Below are 15470 nucleotides of genomic sequence, written 5' to 3' on the forward strand. Positions count from 1 at the left end.
TATCTGCATCATACATAAGGCCTATATGTATCTACATCATACATAATGAAACCAAATATATATTCTTAACACGTGAATAAGAAGCAACCGACTAATCCTCATTACGAGAAGGGATTAATTCCGTGAGAAATGAAAACCTGTCGTCCCGTAGACCGATGCTCTTAATCCCTGATAGTCGTTTGTTCTAAATCAAGTCATTCTTGCGGTAACATCAGCATACAAGCTAATTCGTTAAATGCTGGGACTTCATGCTTTCAACCACACATGTTATTTACTCGTATCGTGAATAAAACACGTAAGCCTATATGAGCAAAGGCGATACTATCAGTCACATGCCGTGAGCGTCACAAGTTAAAGTAAACTTTGGTCGATATCATAAACTATATGTTAAATTACAAGTTGAGAGTCACATGCTGCTAAACTTGCTAAAACAAATTCCCGCAAAAGGAAGTAGAGTACTTAACTTTTGTAAGACTTAGTTTTCTTTAGTTTCAAAGGCTTCGTAAATAATATCAGTGTCAGCTGTTAATGAGAAGACGTTCCATTCTTCAATGACCTTTGACATCTTATATCATTATAATCGCAATCATGAATATGCATTACATGACGTCGTTTCCTTAATGCTTTCGGCAATAACACAACAGCTGTCCACCTGTTATCAACTAATATAAAAGCTACCTGGTATGATTAAGAGAGATATTAACGATTCTTTAAAACTATCAAACAGTTTGTCAATCCATTGAACGGAGAGGATCAATTACAAGACTTGAGATTTCATTAGAGAACGAACAGGTCTGCATAAAGTCTAAAAATCAGCTCTATAGTACTAGCAGTATATATTTCCTCTGAAGAATTGCCTTTTCACCAATCACATGTAAGTATAAATCAAACTGTCGTTTACCTATTGAAAAACTTCAAGTTACATTCTGTCTCCGTCACAGTATCTTAATACATTACTGCACCTTTTAAATGGATGACTTTAGTCACAGAATTAATTCCGCTATTGTAGATTTTTAAAAACGCTACTCTCAGACTAGGTTTAATGTCTAATACAGACCAGAATATAAATATCGATTAAATCAGTATGAAATATATTAAAAATATCAGTATTAATAATGTGTGTATTCAAATGTCAGTATAAATATGTCAGTATTAATATGTCAGTATTAATTATGACCGTTGTAATATGTCAGTATTAATCATTAATTATGTCAGTATTAATCATTAGTTATGTCATTATTAATTATGTCAGTATTAATTATGTCATTATTAATTATGTCATTATAAATATGTCAGTATTAATATGTTAGTATTAAATATATTACATATGGCAGATTATTTTTAAGGCCTGCTAACAAAAGGAACGACTACCTAAAACGCGACTTCCCTGTACGTCTTTATACCGTACATTCTGTGTTAAACGGTTCTATGTATATCTTGAAAATTGATAACATTACATACAACAACAAAAAAAGGTAAAATAATCCACAGAAACAAATTGAAATCGATATTTATAAGTATATTATGAACGATTATTATATGTATCTATATTTGGATGTATTTACTTTACAAATCCGTTACTTGAATTCTTTCTTTTTTTCAGAATGCAACCTTCCATTTTACTCTTTCATCTCTGTTTACTTCTCGGAGCAAATGTTGCAACTCCGACACCACTTTCCCGTCATCAAAGATACATAGTTAAACTTAAGGTAAGTTCTATATTTTGGTATTCATATCGTTTTGTAGTCCGTCATTCCTGTAAGACAGAAGGGAGGGGATTGATATACAAAACTATCAGGAAAATTAAGGGCCTCACGAATCATTTTGAGCGGGTCAGGGATATTTAAGTATGGGGTAAACATAGTGTATCATCAACTTCATAATATATTATGTAAGAAAATATGGAAATAGCGGGTCCGGTGAGCTAATTGTCCCGAGTCCAACCTCTGACCCTCGACACGTCTGTTTAAAAAGAAAAACAGTCAGAGCAAGCATTAGCATTTCATTAAACATGACACTAAATATATTTTATTATCTTATAGAAATAAGACACCGATCTTGAAAGATGATTTACTTATATGTTTCGTAAGATTTGCTACCACTTAATCCTGTCGAACGAATCTCTTTACGGCCCTTTCGATTCAAAGTTAATGTACAATATGCTCTGATTTCAGTCGCATGTGGTCCTAACGTACATGGGCGGCAATCATGGGGTGGGGGGGTGGGACGGGGGGACATGTCCCCCCAATTTTAAGGTTGGGGATATAGTATTTAATATCCCCCCAATATTTGGTGGCATATTTTTTATTGTGGCTAAAAGAACATATTTCTATGATATTGCTAGTAATTTCAAAATAGAAACTCATGGTGGCACCACGCTTAGATAGTTTGCCTACAAGCTTCGCACCTTCCTCGGCAAATTCCTCGCTACGGGCATGTCTAACTGTGTCACAATTTGTTACTAAATATCACCAAAAAACGTCACAGACTTTCACCGAGAGTAGTTTATACTTATTTTCGAAATGAATTAGCTAGACGGACCATGGGCGCAGATCCTGATGGGGGACATGAAAATATCATGAAGCGCGAACATTTTGGAGATGTAGTTGCTACGCGCCTGCACCCAAGCAAATGCCCCCCCCCCCCCATGTTTGAAACAAATCGCCGCCCCTGCTAACGTATACCACAAGTAATCGTTCCATTCACTTCGTTCCCCGTTAGATATCAGGTCGAGTCCTGGCAGGGTCGCATCAATAACTTTTTTACATTATATAATTTACTTAAGATTGTATCAGTGTTCGGATTTGCGCCTCTTGTTAGGGACTAGGGTAGCTAAATGTTCCTATCGCAAACTAAGTGAAATATATTGGCCCTGTGGCCCAATGAAAAAGAAAGTCACGAACGGTTGTGAGGTTATAGACCTTTCCAAGGTTGCGTAATATTGTTAGCCAAATCCCTAGGGGGGGGGGTGGAACCCATTGGAATCATGAGGTTGGCGGTATGGATTTTGATAATCAAAGTAAATGAGTCCGAAGTGTTTTCACGATGCAGATAATTGGCTTGAAAATCATGCATACTATTTATTCTCTATACGAACAATAAACTCTACAAATTTAACATCGTTGACTCTCCGCGGATTATATACGTTTCGTGGTACATCCATTAAAACGGTCATTCATTTGTTCATCGAGTGCCCTATTATTTCCCCGTTATGGAGAACCTTAATCAGGAAGCATAACTGCATTTATAGCATTGACGACGTTAATCAATTGAAAGATATTATACTCTTCTCGGACTTGAGCTTGGCAATAGTTACAAGGAAGGAATTATTTCTTACTTCATGTTTTGAAATGTATGAAATGTACAACAACCGATTCATTTACTGTAGCAATAAATTATCATATCAATAAAGAACGTCTGTTTCATAGCAGTTTGAAGGAAACATGGTACCTTGTTTATAATGTGTACAATGGGAAGACTACACTCTTAAAATTGTTGGGCAAATTATTGCCCAACCTGGGCAATTATTTACACAACCGTTGGGTCCGTATGCCTCCTGGTTGATGTTGGGCAAAAAAGTGCCCAACTAAGTTGGTTAATGATTTTGCCCAGCAAACGGTTAAATAAATACCCAACACCTTTGCCCAACACCTTTGCCCAACGCCTATACCCAACAATGTTGGTCAGCGATTTGCCCAATGGTTGTGTAAAACCTTTTACCAATGGATTTTTCTTTTCCCAATGATTCTTGCCCAACAGCTAGTTAAAAATAATAGTGGTTGGTTAACTAATACAATACCAACATTGGATTGTAACATTTTTCATACAACTGGGTTTATTAGGTTATAAAGCTTAAACAGAGAATGATAAAGAACAAACAAGTAATACATGTTTTTCATACTTTTATTTTTTCTGGTCTTAGCCGACTTCAGATTGTTCCTCCAGTATGAATTCTCACAGCATTCAGTGCTTGACTTCTATTTACCTAGTTAAATGATCTGTGACTTCCATCCAAAGCAATAATTTCATAAACTCACAATGGGGATAAACACATATCAACAATATTAAAGCTGAAAATATTAGCTATCCATATTTTGCCATTGTTTACTATATTCAGTTCTTGAAATGTGTTGACCACAGAAGACCTCCTGTATGTTGACATCAACTACACAAGGTACAGGTGCAACACACAATCATGTACAGCTTAATGTTGGTCTCTTTCAAGCAACTCTGGTCTTAATAAGCGAATATAATATCACTGATAATTTCCAACATAAAGTCAATTGAAGCTAACCATTTTATGTTTTAAACAAGGACACACAAACCGAAAAATATTGATACACCATTGTATGTGCAATTGCTTTAACAAGGAGCCAAGGCATATTTTGCTAACATTTTGATTGTGCTTAGATGATTGATGAACTGTAAAATTTAAACATGTTTTCAAACAAAAGCCAAATGGTTACACATCCCACATTGATTCTACATACTAGAAATAAAAGCAGCTTCAAGATCACAATTATAAGTGATCATAGGGACACTGCTGGCACTGATCTGTTAAACACACAAAATTAAATGTTTGTTTGATATACCAACCCTGCCTCAACCTTTCACAACTGTATACAATAACAAATCTACCCCCCCCCCCCCAAAAAAAAAATACAGATTTTTTGTAGGTACAGTTTGCCAAGGCAAACAGTTACTATTTCCCTTTAATATGTAAATATATATGAAACTAAAGCAACCTTAAAATGTAAACATGTCAGGTTAATACCGAGAAACCATTTGAAAAGTTTGTTGCAAGACACTTTGACCCTTAAACACTTCTGTTTGCTACGAAAGCTCCAAAGGCACTCAGTGAACGACTTTTGATAAAACCAAGTTCATATACCTCAGCATGGAAAAACTCCCAAACCCCCTTACATTGAGTTTGGAAGTTAATATCCAACACATAATGACTTTAAAACAAATAGTCTACTGCCGTTAGGAGTGAGGACTGCATTATTGGATGTCTCTCAATTATCACAAAAAAATGCTGAGGGGAACCTTTGCTCTCTCCTAAGCACAGAATGAATGGCTGTGGTCGCTCATCCTTCGATATTGTCTTGCAGTAGTCCTCTAACACTTGTCACCGACTGCAAATTAAAGAAAATAAACTCCTCGAGTTGCAAATAAAATGTAACAAAAACAGGTGGATAGACAGAGTTTTAAGACCTCTGCACAATGCTATGATACTGTGGACCAGTATAATTAAAAGAAAAAACAGGTTAGGAAAGTCAACATAGTTATCTTGACAAGGTTTTCAAAGTGTAACGCCGACCCCATTAATGTCAAATGACCTTTCCCTTGCACTATCAAGTACCGGATCACTTCATTATTATGACCAGGGTTTACATACCAACGATGAAATTTATTGAACCTTCCCCCATTTCATCACTGGTGTAATTTAAAAAAAATGCCCTGGTGGCTTCTAATGACCTCTGACCTCTACTATAATCAATGGGATTCATGTACTCATGTTGGCAAACCTATATGCATCACATATGAGATTCATCTAACTTTCACTCTTTAAGTTAGCATATTTACAAGGTTTTAAGTGTTTGGCCCTTGTTAACCTCAAATGACCTTTGACCACTAGCACAATAAGTAGCATTCTTCTGCTCACTATAAACAACAACACACCAAGTTTATGAGGTTAAACAAACTTTCAGCTGAGCTGGTATGAACCAAAAGGTGTACCACCAAAAGAATACAAAAAAATATATATATAATTAATGATTTTGCTTACTGGCTGATCGTCTATGAATGCTTGAAGGCAACTAGTCACCGTAGTAGATCCGCTTTTCTTTGCCCGTCCTCGAAAAAGCAATGGCAACAGAAAGAAAGCTAAGTTCTTCTTTTCATCTGTAAAAGAGATTAAGGCAAGAAATGAGAATGCTTGCAGATATAAACGACAAAAACATTAATAGGGCACACTATAGTCTGACCATATAAAACTTCAAGGACTGAGGATAAAATTCAAGGGATCTACACCGCCCTAAATGTGTTCCACAACTTTATGCTCATACACATTAATAACAGCAACATGAAAGTTAATGTGGCATGTGTACTCATAGGGGACCTACACATTTGTATTAGAAGACTTAATTACCTACCCTACACACTAATTTCAAGCCAAATTTTATAAGATTTTGAAGGAAAAAAATGAAAAAGCCCATAGTATGTGCTACTGTAACCTTTCATTGACACAGTCGTACTAAAATCTGAATACAATTGTCCAAAGATTTTTGGAAAAATCAACTTTTAGACGTTTTAACATGTTTAATCTTCCTGCTCATAAAACATCTTGAGAAGAGTACACAACACAACAAGCTAATTTCTTTTCCTCAGCATTGGAAAAGTATACACATAAGGAATCCATCTCATTGGCCATTTTCAAGTTTGTGCTTATCGACAGTAGAATTAATCCAAATATTATATTCAATTGAGCATTAATGAGTAAACAAGGCTAATAATGAGGTTTTCAGTCATTTCTCCTGCTGACAAAAAAACATTTCACTTGTTGAGAAATCAACAGGAATTATTCAAACCCTTTGTGGAACCTACAAACAACACTGATACATGTCCAAGTGACTGTCATTGAGTTAATATTATCACAGGGCTGGGTCTCACTTCAACCACACACAAACCCGAACGCGACTACAAATAAAATAGTAGCCAATTAATCATAGTGCAATGTTTGGAGAAAGTTTGCAGAAAGGTTCAGAAGCCACCATTTGACATTAACCAGCTGATTTGGTCCTTTCAGATCAGTTGATTTTGATAGATTTTTAAAAAGTAACAAACCACCAAAAACATATTTTGAAGGTTAATCCAAATATTGACCCATCTTTACAGACATACTGGAAAGAGAAACTATATTGTCATGGCATAAGCTCTGAATGAAGCTAGCTATGAATTCACAGGCCATGACTATACAATAAATTTGGCTTACCATCAGTCAGTGCATCCAACGTCTTCTCTAAATGCAAAAAGTTCGGCCAGCTTGGGATGATCGCCTGTATAGCACAAAATGTCCATTGTCAAATATCCCACTCTGTTGTATAATTTGTTGGCAGTTGTTTTTTGTAATAATTCGAAGTCCTGTTCTACCTGTAGGAAAGAGAAAAATATGCAAACAGCATTATAGGCCTATAACATTACTAGCGCTGATGTTCTATGCTATACTAATATTATTATAGCCTAGAACTCATTAAATGCCAGGCCTAACTTAGGCTACTTTGAAGTTTGAAAAACCCTCGAAGTTCGGACACCCCTAACGAATGCATAATTTCACCATGGCACAAATACAATAGGATCAATTTGACGAAACCTATGAAGCGACTTTTTTTCTAACGAGAATGTTTCTTCTGCCATCGATAGTATAATTTAAAAGAAGTGTGAACAGATACAATTCTGGTGCATTTTAGTGCTAATTGTTCGAACTTCGAAGGGTCCATTATTATACTACTGTATGTACGTACTACTACTAGCATTAACAACGTACGTGTAAGTCTAACATAAGGCCTAAGTTATGACAGGCTAGGTCTAACGTTAAGCTAATAAGGGTTCATGTGGTCATTTGCCGTATAAAACTTAAAAGAAAAAAAGGGAGTACAATTTATTATTTACAACGAAAATGTGCTACAATGAAACCTTGTCTAGCCAAGATATAGTCCGGAGAGACCTGGTGCATACGCATAGCTTACCGTAAGTTGACAAGGATCTGCATTACACAGGCGTTCGCAACGTTAATACAATGTTCCTGCTTGCGGGAAGATCACTATACATACATACATACATACATACATACATACATACAATGTGAGTAACTTAGGCCTAGTTACACACTTGCGGGCGCGCCTGTGGCGCCTGTCAATCGCTTCACTATAAGCTAGCCTAACGTAATACAACTATGCTGGAAATACAATTAGTATTAGTAGCCTTTACGTATGCCTGGTATAGCCTACATGTAGCACCGAGAGAACGAACGATCATTCGATACCACTGATATGTAGAAATCGCAGTGTTCGATGCACACACCAAGCAGAGGATTGTTTTTCTTTACGCTCACCTTCAAATGTAGCACATAACTCTGGCATTTCCCACCTCTTGAGTACTGCGCTAACAAATTCGTCAGCCATTGTGTAAGTTATAACACGTTCACTATATACGATCTACTCATGATGCATGCACATCGCGCAGAGTACCAGTATAGTAATGGCGCAAAAATGCTGGTTTTTGCACAACATTGGGCAAATCAAGCTTGTTTGCCCAACAGAAAGTAACAATAAACTACATCTTAATTTTTGCACAACAAAGTTTACCCATATCAGTTGTGTAATTTCTTTTACTCAGTTGTTGGTTAATATTTACTCATTTTGGGCAATGCTTTGTTTGCCCAACCAGTTTTGCCCAACAGTTTTTAGAGTGTAACATTGAAGTCATTTCACAATATTTTTCGCACAAAGTGATGTGCTGCTTTCTCAAAGCATCTTCACGACCTATAGCCTATAATTGCGATAGGGGTTAGGAAACTCAGCGTCCTTATACTGGAAATAGATGTAAACTGCTTGTCACTTTAACGTGGAGTTTTGTTAGCTTTATATTTACATCATTACACATTTTCAATTTCGCGATTCGCTACTTACTTAGTTGATGAATGCACCGGGAGCTTACTTCGTAATTCTTTATTCGTATTGATAGTATTTTCATTTCAATCGTCGCTTTAAAAGCAACACTTGAAAGTTATTACTTTTTGGAAGACTTCCTTCACACTGTAAATTTACAGGTGAAAAACAAATAAATCAAATCAAATTTTTAACAATTTTTATACCGTAGTTTCATAACATTTTCTGTATAAGAAAATTAATGCGAACGGGTGATCCAGTGGAATCGCCTACCAATAAAGAAAAAAAAACAAGGTATATGACGACGAAAACACATCAAGTCACAGCAAGTACTTTTTTTTAAAAGATTTTAACTGTGTTCAGAAATTTATTGAGTCTCATTTGAGATACTAGCAAAGCCGAATGTACTTACAGCAAATATAGTGTCATTTATCGGCCCTGAGGCTCAATGGATAAAGCATCTGACTACCAATCAGGGGATTCCAGGTTCGAGTCCTGGAATGGTCGATTCACGAACCTTTTCACGAAGCACAATTTTTTAAGATTTTATCATATGTTCAGATTTCCGTCACATTTGAGATACTCGCAAAGACGTATGTATATTATGCCCAATTAATATCATATATTGGCCATGTGGCCCAAAGGATAAGGCATCTGACTACGAATCAGGGGTTTCCAGGTTCGAGTCCTGGCAGGGTCGATTCACCAACCTTTTCACAAAGCATAATTTTTTAAGATTTTATCAGATGTTCAGATTTCCGTCTTTTTTGAGATACTCGCAAAGCCATATGTATATAATGCCCAATTAAAGTCATATATTGGCCCTGTGGCCCAATGGATAAGGCATCTGAATACGAATCAGGGGATTCCAGTTCGAGTCCTGGCAGGGTCGATTCACCAACCTATTCACAAAGCATAATTTTTTTAAGATTTTATCAGATGTTCAGAATTCCGTTTCATTTGAGATACTAGCAAGGCCAAATGTACATACCGGACGTTTTTGCAATATATCGGCCCTGTGGCCCAATCGATAAGCATCTGACTTCGAATCAGGGGATTCCAGGTTCGAGTCCTGGCAGGGTCGATTCACCAACCTTTTCACAAAGCATAATTTTTTAAGAATTTATCAGATGTTCAGATTTCCGTCTCATTTGAGATACTAGCAAAACCAAATGTATATGCCCAATTAATGTCATATTTTGGTCCTGTGGCCCAATGGATAAGGCATCTGACTACGAATCAGGGGATTCCAGGTTCGAGTCCTGGCAGGGTCGATTCACGAACCTTTCTTACATTTGATGTTATCATTTATTTTTGTTTGCAAGTCATATTAGATTCTAGAATAGCTTGGGCTGAAAGAAAGGGTAAAAATTTCATTTCGTAAGTGAAGAGAAATATATCAAGTCGAATAAAAAAAATGTGTACGATTTTGTGAATTGTTATCTAATTGCACACACATTTGTCCAAACATAGAAATGTGTGTGTGTGGTACCTATTACGTAATATACATTAAACTTTAAAAAAAATTGTTTTATTGTTTTATTATTTTATAATTTATTACTCTTTTGTACCGTAAACTTGTCAATAAAGTAGAAGAAAAGAATTTCTTTCTAAATTCAGATATTAGACCGAAAATACCTGTCAAGTTACACTTTAGAAATTTGTAGATGGTTTGCCTGTCCTTTAATTTCTGACCATTACTTTCAAACTTCTTGTGCAAATAGGCAAACTAGTGGGTTTGTTCTGAAATAAAAGAGAGGCATTTTGAGAAATAATTAAAGCATCTGAATAAAAGTCAGGCGATTCAAGGTCAAAATTAGGGCTCGAATTAAAGATAGTAGTAGCGTCGTTCTTATGGACAACTTAGAGATTGTATTGGATTTTCATTGAAAATGACAGGGCAAGACGGCACTTTTTTCAGCTCTCAATATAGATCACCAAGGCAACTTTCAAACTTTGGATGGGCACCGAGGCATTTTTTCCAAAGTGCGAGAAACAGAAATACAGAAATGACAGAAAACAGGAACGCAACGCTTTCATCTAGCCCACACTTCTTTTTAGCATGTCAGAACTCCGATCAATAAGTCGAGAGCACATACGAGAACATGACTAAAGGGTGCGGTTGTTATCAGATTGCCTTCGTTGGCGAATGCTTTTTAAGGGCAATACGGCAAGTGATATACTTGCAGTCTGTGACACCGGTTAATTCAAACTTTGGTCCTAGTGTTTCATGTCTGCATGGCAACTTTATTACCTTTATCTAATCCTTAAAAAAAAGCTTTCACGGTGCGAAGTTTCGCAGAGTTCCAATATGTTTTGCTTTTAAAAAAAATTAATATTACCCAGTGATGAAGAACGTTTTTGAGATAGTTCTCAAAAATATTGAAACCGTTGCTGTTTTGCATATTTCTTTGAACGAGCATATTTAGCACATATGATGCATTGACGTTTTGTTTGTTTGTGTTTTCCTCTTCATATACAGGACTCAGCTGCTGCGAAATCATTCATCGAAAAACTCGAAGGACGAAAATTCTTTGATTATCTCGATTTTGAAGTGATTTATCAATATTCATCTGTTTTCAATGGCTTTTCGGCTTGGATATCTCCCGAAGGAATCACGAAGGTAAGTGTTTCACAGAAAGGTATAAATTATTCCAAAGCTTAATTGTATGTAAGCATAGGCGTAGGAGGCGGGGGCTGCAGCCCCCCAACCAAATATTTTTGGAAAATTCGGGCAATATGCTGAGAAATTTTCGGGCACCTACTGAAAGAAATATAATTTGCAATGTGTTTTTCAATGGTTAAACTGATATTCGTATTATCATTATTATTGTAACGACTTCCCCAATAATTATAACCAATATGGAAGGGTAATAAGACGGAAAATGATTGTATGTTATTGGCATGCGATGTAATAACCGATGCACACGTATATGATATGCAAATTAACGTGTTGAACGCGAAAAAAATTTGGTTGTATTTTTCGGGCAAGTCGTTACAGCCTCCCCCCCCCCCCCCCCCACAAATCAAATTGGGCTCCTACGCATATATGCATGTAAGTATATGTAACGTAAACAGTAATTGGCCTTTACCTGTTTTCATAGTAATTATATATAACACAATGCCCTCAAATTCAAGAAATGGATACAAATACTTCTTTTTATGCTTTTATATTGACTTACAAAGTTACGCAGTTTGGACTTCGTCGATTACATTGAAGAGGATCTCTTAATGTGGACCTCCCAGATGACGTCAGTCTGGGGATTAGACCGCATCGACCAAATACAACAACCATTGGATGGCATCTACAACCCAGTTGGTATGATGCCTGTTTACAAAACAATGTTTAGCACTTATAATTGTCATAGTGTAATTATTTAACGTCTTTGATTTGAAGGAAGATTTGAAGGACGAATTTTGATGTTAATGCGTCAAACATTCTAACAACAATCAGAAAGAAAATTTACATTTCCGATCTTCTTATTACATATGTTGTTTGATTGCTGTTGTTGTTGTTTTTGTTTGTTTGTTGTTAAATATTCGAATTTAAAATAAATTTCTTCGATGTTTCTTTAAGGCTAACATCGTATCTCATTGACCTTTGACATAGGAAACGGATCTGACGTCAACATTTATATCGTGGACACGGGAATCAATGCAGATCACGTTGACTTCAACGGGAGAGCCTCCGTGGCGTATGACGCACTCGGAGGAACCGTGAGTAGTAATGTAACTTTTTCCTGGAAAAGCGACCTAGCCAGTGAGCACGCGTGTTGTGATGCACCCGTCATCTGGAATGACGAGAGGTTTTCAGGGGCTACAACTTAGAACCTGGGGTCAATAAAAGGGCCTGCATGGAGAAATAAGGCATAAAGAAAATTTCAGTCCAATTGTCATAATAGTGAAGGGAAAGTAGAGACCATACTTCTCTTGCCGGGGATGTGGCAGACCGTGGTCACGGACCTACTTCTAAACGCCATAACCAGTCACGAAAGTGTATTGTCCGTCGATGTCGCAGCAATATTGAACAATATGACAATGAAATTGTTCAGAGTATCGCATACGGTATTACTAGATATACGTAAAAAGCGAACGTTCCGAAAAGGGTGTAGCTATATAATATAATAAATTTAAAAAACACACACACGTGCACGTTGTACATAGCTCTGTGTGAATACATCTATAATAGGTCGTTGTATAGTAGAGAAACAAGTTCAAATATCATTAATAACGTAATTACTAATAATAGTATATTTATTAATTTGATATATCCCTTTAACCCCGGAAAATTTAGGTTGAAACCTCATTATAATTATTAATCTTTATTCTGTTCTCAGGGAAGTGATTGCAATGGGCACGGTACACACTGCGCAGGCGTGGCAGCAGGGTCTGTGTATGGCGTTGCTAAGGGTGCCACAGTGCACGGAGTTCGTGTCTTAAACTGTCAGGGATCCGGATACGTCTCGGCAATCATAATGGGTAATTATGAAAAGAAACATTAAACAAAAATCCTGTCATTAATTTAATAATGTATGGGCTTTACTTTATCTGGGTGCAACAGTTGTGCAATAGATTAATAAATCCAAATTTTCTTGTTCTTATTTGAAACTGAACAGCTTTGCCAATCAAAAAGAGACGAATATAATATGTATGTGCATTAGGTTCTTTGAAAACATACAACTCATTGTCATATGGATTTGCTATTATAATCAACCCACCCCTCCCCCTTACCCAGCCCATGTACCAATAAAGGGTTTTATAGATTCAAGCAACTGTCTTTTGTTTTGTTTTCTATATGCCTTATTGTATTTGTATGTTATGGAACGACCTCTGGCATATATTAATTAACAGGTGCTGATTGGATTGTGCAACATGGAAGGCAACCCGCAGTGGTCTCTTTTTCTTTAAGCGGAGGAGCATCTGACGCACTCGACACGGCGGTTGAAGAAATGCTTTATGCAGGTACTTTGGATGTTAGCTGAAAAACTAAACCTTCACTATGATTGTTTTTGCCTTGTTCATAGTATGATCTTATTTAAAGAGGCCATGACACGAAAAATCCAACTCATCGAGAGTAACTTCCTCTGAATCTATGAGAAAATCTATGTTCAAAACTATCCTCAACAACTTGAAAACCTCAAGGACTAATTAGTAATTAACGTTTTAATATTCGCATTCGAAAATAGATATCTGAGAATGCGATTTCACAACAAGACAATGATGACGTCATGTTAGGAACACACGTGCAAAGCCCAGGCATGTATCGGATGCGCGACGATCATACCTTTCCATATACAGTACACGCACATTTACACTGATAGAACAACCACTGTATTACGCTATATCGTTAGTAATTTCAAGTTTTTTTTACAACTGTTGTAAACTATCCGAGAGAAATGCCGGTCCGTTGTGTTGTTGGGGGCTGCATAAATATCATTACCCATGCAATTAGCCTTCATCCATGGCTGAAGGACGAAAAAAACACGGCGATTATGACCAAGTTAGTGCACAACACCAGCGCCGATTTCACTGGGCCTAGCCAGTATGCAGCTCCGAATGAAGCGAACACTTCACGGAAGCATACTACGATCCCTCCTTTTTGTTATGAAATAAAACAAATGGACTTTAACGGTTCGACATAAAAGAGTCATTCTTCTGTCAAGTAATCCACAAAAAACTACTCTGAAGACCAGATCGGGGAACAGGAAACCTCCAATGGGGCAAGTGGCGATCCTTAGGAGGTAGCGCGCTGAGCACTAGTAGTACTATAGTATTAGCGTTACTACACTGAAGTCGCAATAGACGAAGAGATTTTACTGTATCATCTAAATTAACACCCCCTTCATTGCTCTATTGTATACTAATAAGCTATGAGGTTAGCTTCAGAAGCGATGGGTTACATCTTCTTGTGAACAAATCTCAGTGCCCCAATTTATTTCTGGAATATGCTGGACCAGTTAGTTATAGCAATAATTTCTTATTCCTATTCCAGGAAAACCATTTTTTATGTTGTGGAGGGAGTGGGGGTAATGGGGATGGGTCAAAATACTAGGTAGGTAAAAAGATTTTATTCCAAAGGGTGTTTAATTAAATCTCAAAGCGATTTATTTTAAAGTCACAGAGCCAAAAATTCACACAACATAGTTCAAGTGTTGAATCATTGAACAAAATTTATTCAATATCAGTTCTAGACAGTCATTCTGGACAATCTGAACTAACATTAACAACAATCATTGTATTATATGACATAAAAGTAAAACTGTACTTTCCATAAACATTATCATTCTTAAATTACACTAATGTAATTTGTGACATCAAAGGAGGTTAAAAGAAAACAACTTACATGAATTTTTTGGCTTTAAGCCTACAAAGCAGTTGCATGTCCATCGCTATCAATCATTGTTGTGACAAATTAATTAGAATAATCCAGAAGCAAATACAATAAAGGGTTATTTAAACCAAGAAACACTGCACGAAGTAACTCACATGCAAAAATGTTACACAAGCACGACGACACGTACAACACTGATGGGCAATGTGAAACACAGCATCACACGCATTAAAACAATCGAAGACCATTAACAGGGTGTACTGCTGAGTTTTTGAAGAAAGACTACAAAACAAACCAACTGCTGCTGAAGAAACAAAGTCTAAACATTCAAGAGTTCTGCTGCCTCCATTGGTCTTTATTATGACTTTTCTGTCAAATATCATTGGTGATATGGATATTTTGGCTTCCAGATTAAAGGTACGAATCAAACGTCTGGGAGGTAAATGCCCCTAAAAAGGTCAATGTCCGTT

The 15470-nt window shown here is 36.6% G+C and overlaps 1 protein-coding gene, 1 long non-coding RNA gene and 1 other non-coding gene across 5 annotated transcripts in view; 2 read left to right on the plus strand and 1 right to left on the minus strand.

Annotated features, from left to right (window-relative positions):
* The first annotated feature begins 733 nt into the window (after positions 1-733).
* The window catches only part of LOC139965055 (bone morphogenetic protein 1-like), a 32570-nt gene continuing 17833 nt past the window's right edge, over positions 734-15470 (plus strand). The window contains exons 1-7 of the mRNA XM_071967234.1: positions 734-874; positions 1604-1709; positions 11152-11292; positions 11856-11988; positions 12280-12386; positions 13007-13148; positions 13521-13631. Of these exons, the coding sequence (XP_071823335.1) occupies positions 1605-1709; positions 11152-11292; positions 11856-11988; positions 12280-12386; positions 13007-13148; positions 13521-13631 (739 nt within the window). The 5' untranslated portion in view covers positions 734-874; position 1604. The remainder of the gene's footprint in view (positions 875-1603; positions 1710-11151; positions 11293-11855; positions 11989-12279; positions 12387-13006; positions 13149-13520; positions 13632-15470) is intronic.
* Positions 3888-8469, minus strand: LOC139965063 (uncharacterized). Of its 3 annotated transcripts, none has more exons than XR_011792165.1 (4): positions 8114-8469; positions 6995-7152; positions 5789-5904; positions 3888-5135 (listed from the first exon to the last, which is right to left on the minus strand). It is a non-coding gene; the product is annotated as an uncharacterized lncRNA (long non-coding RNA). The 3 variants fall into 3 exon arrangements; XR_011792166.1 differs by lacking the exon at positions 8114-8469 and adding an exon at positions 7749-7764; XR_011792164.1 differs by lacking the exon at positions 8114-8469 and having other exon boundaries at positions 6995-7414.
* Trnar-acg (transfer RNA arginine (anticodon ACG)) lies at positions 9871-9943 on the plus strand. The gene has a single exon. It is a non-coding gene; the product is annotated as a tRNA-Arg (tRNA).

Source organism: Apostichopus japonicus, chromosome 23, assembly GCF_037975245.1.
Source record: "Apostichopus japonicus isolate 1M-3 chromosome 23, ASM3797524v1, whole genome shotgun sequence".
Taxonomy (NCBI): Eukaryota; Metazoa; Echinodermata; class Holothuroidea; order Aspidochirotida; family Stichopodidae; genus Apostichopus; species Apostichopus japonicus.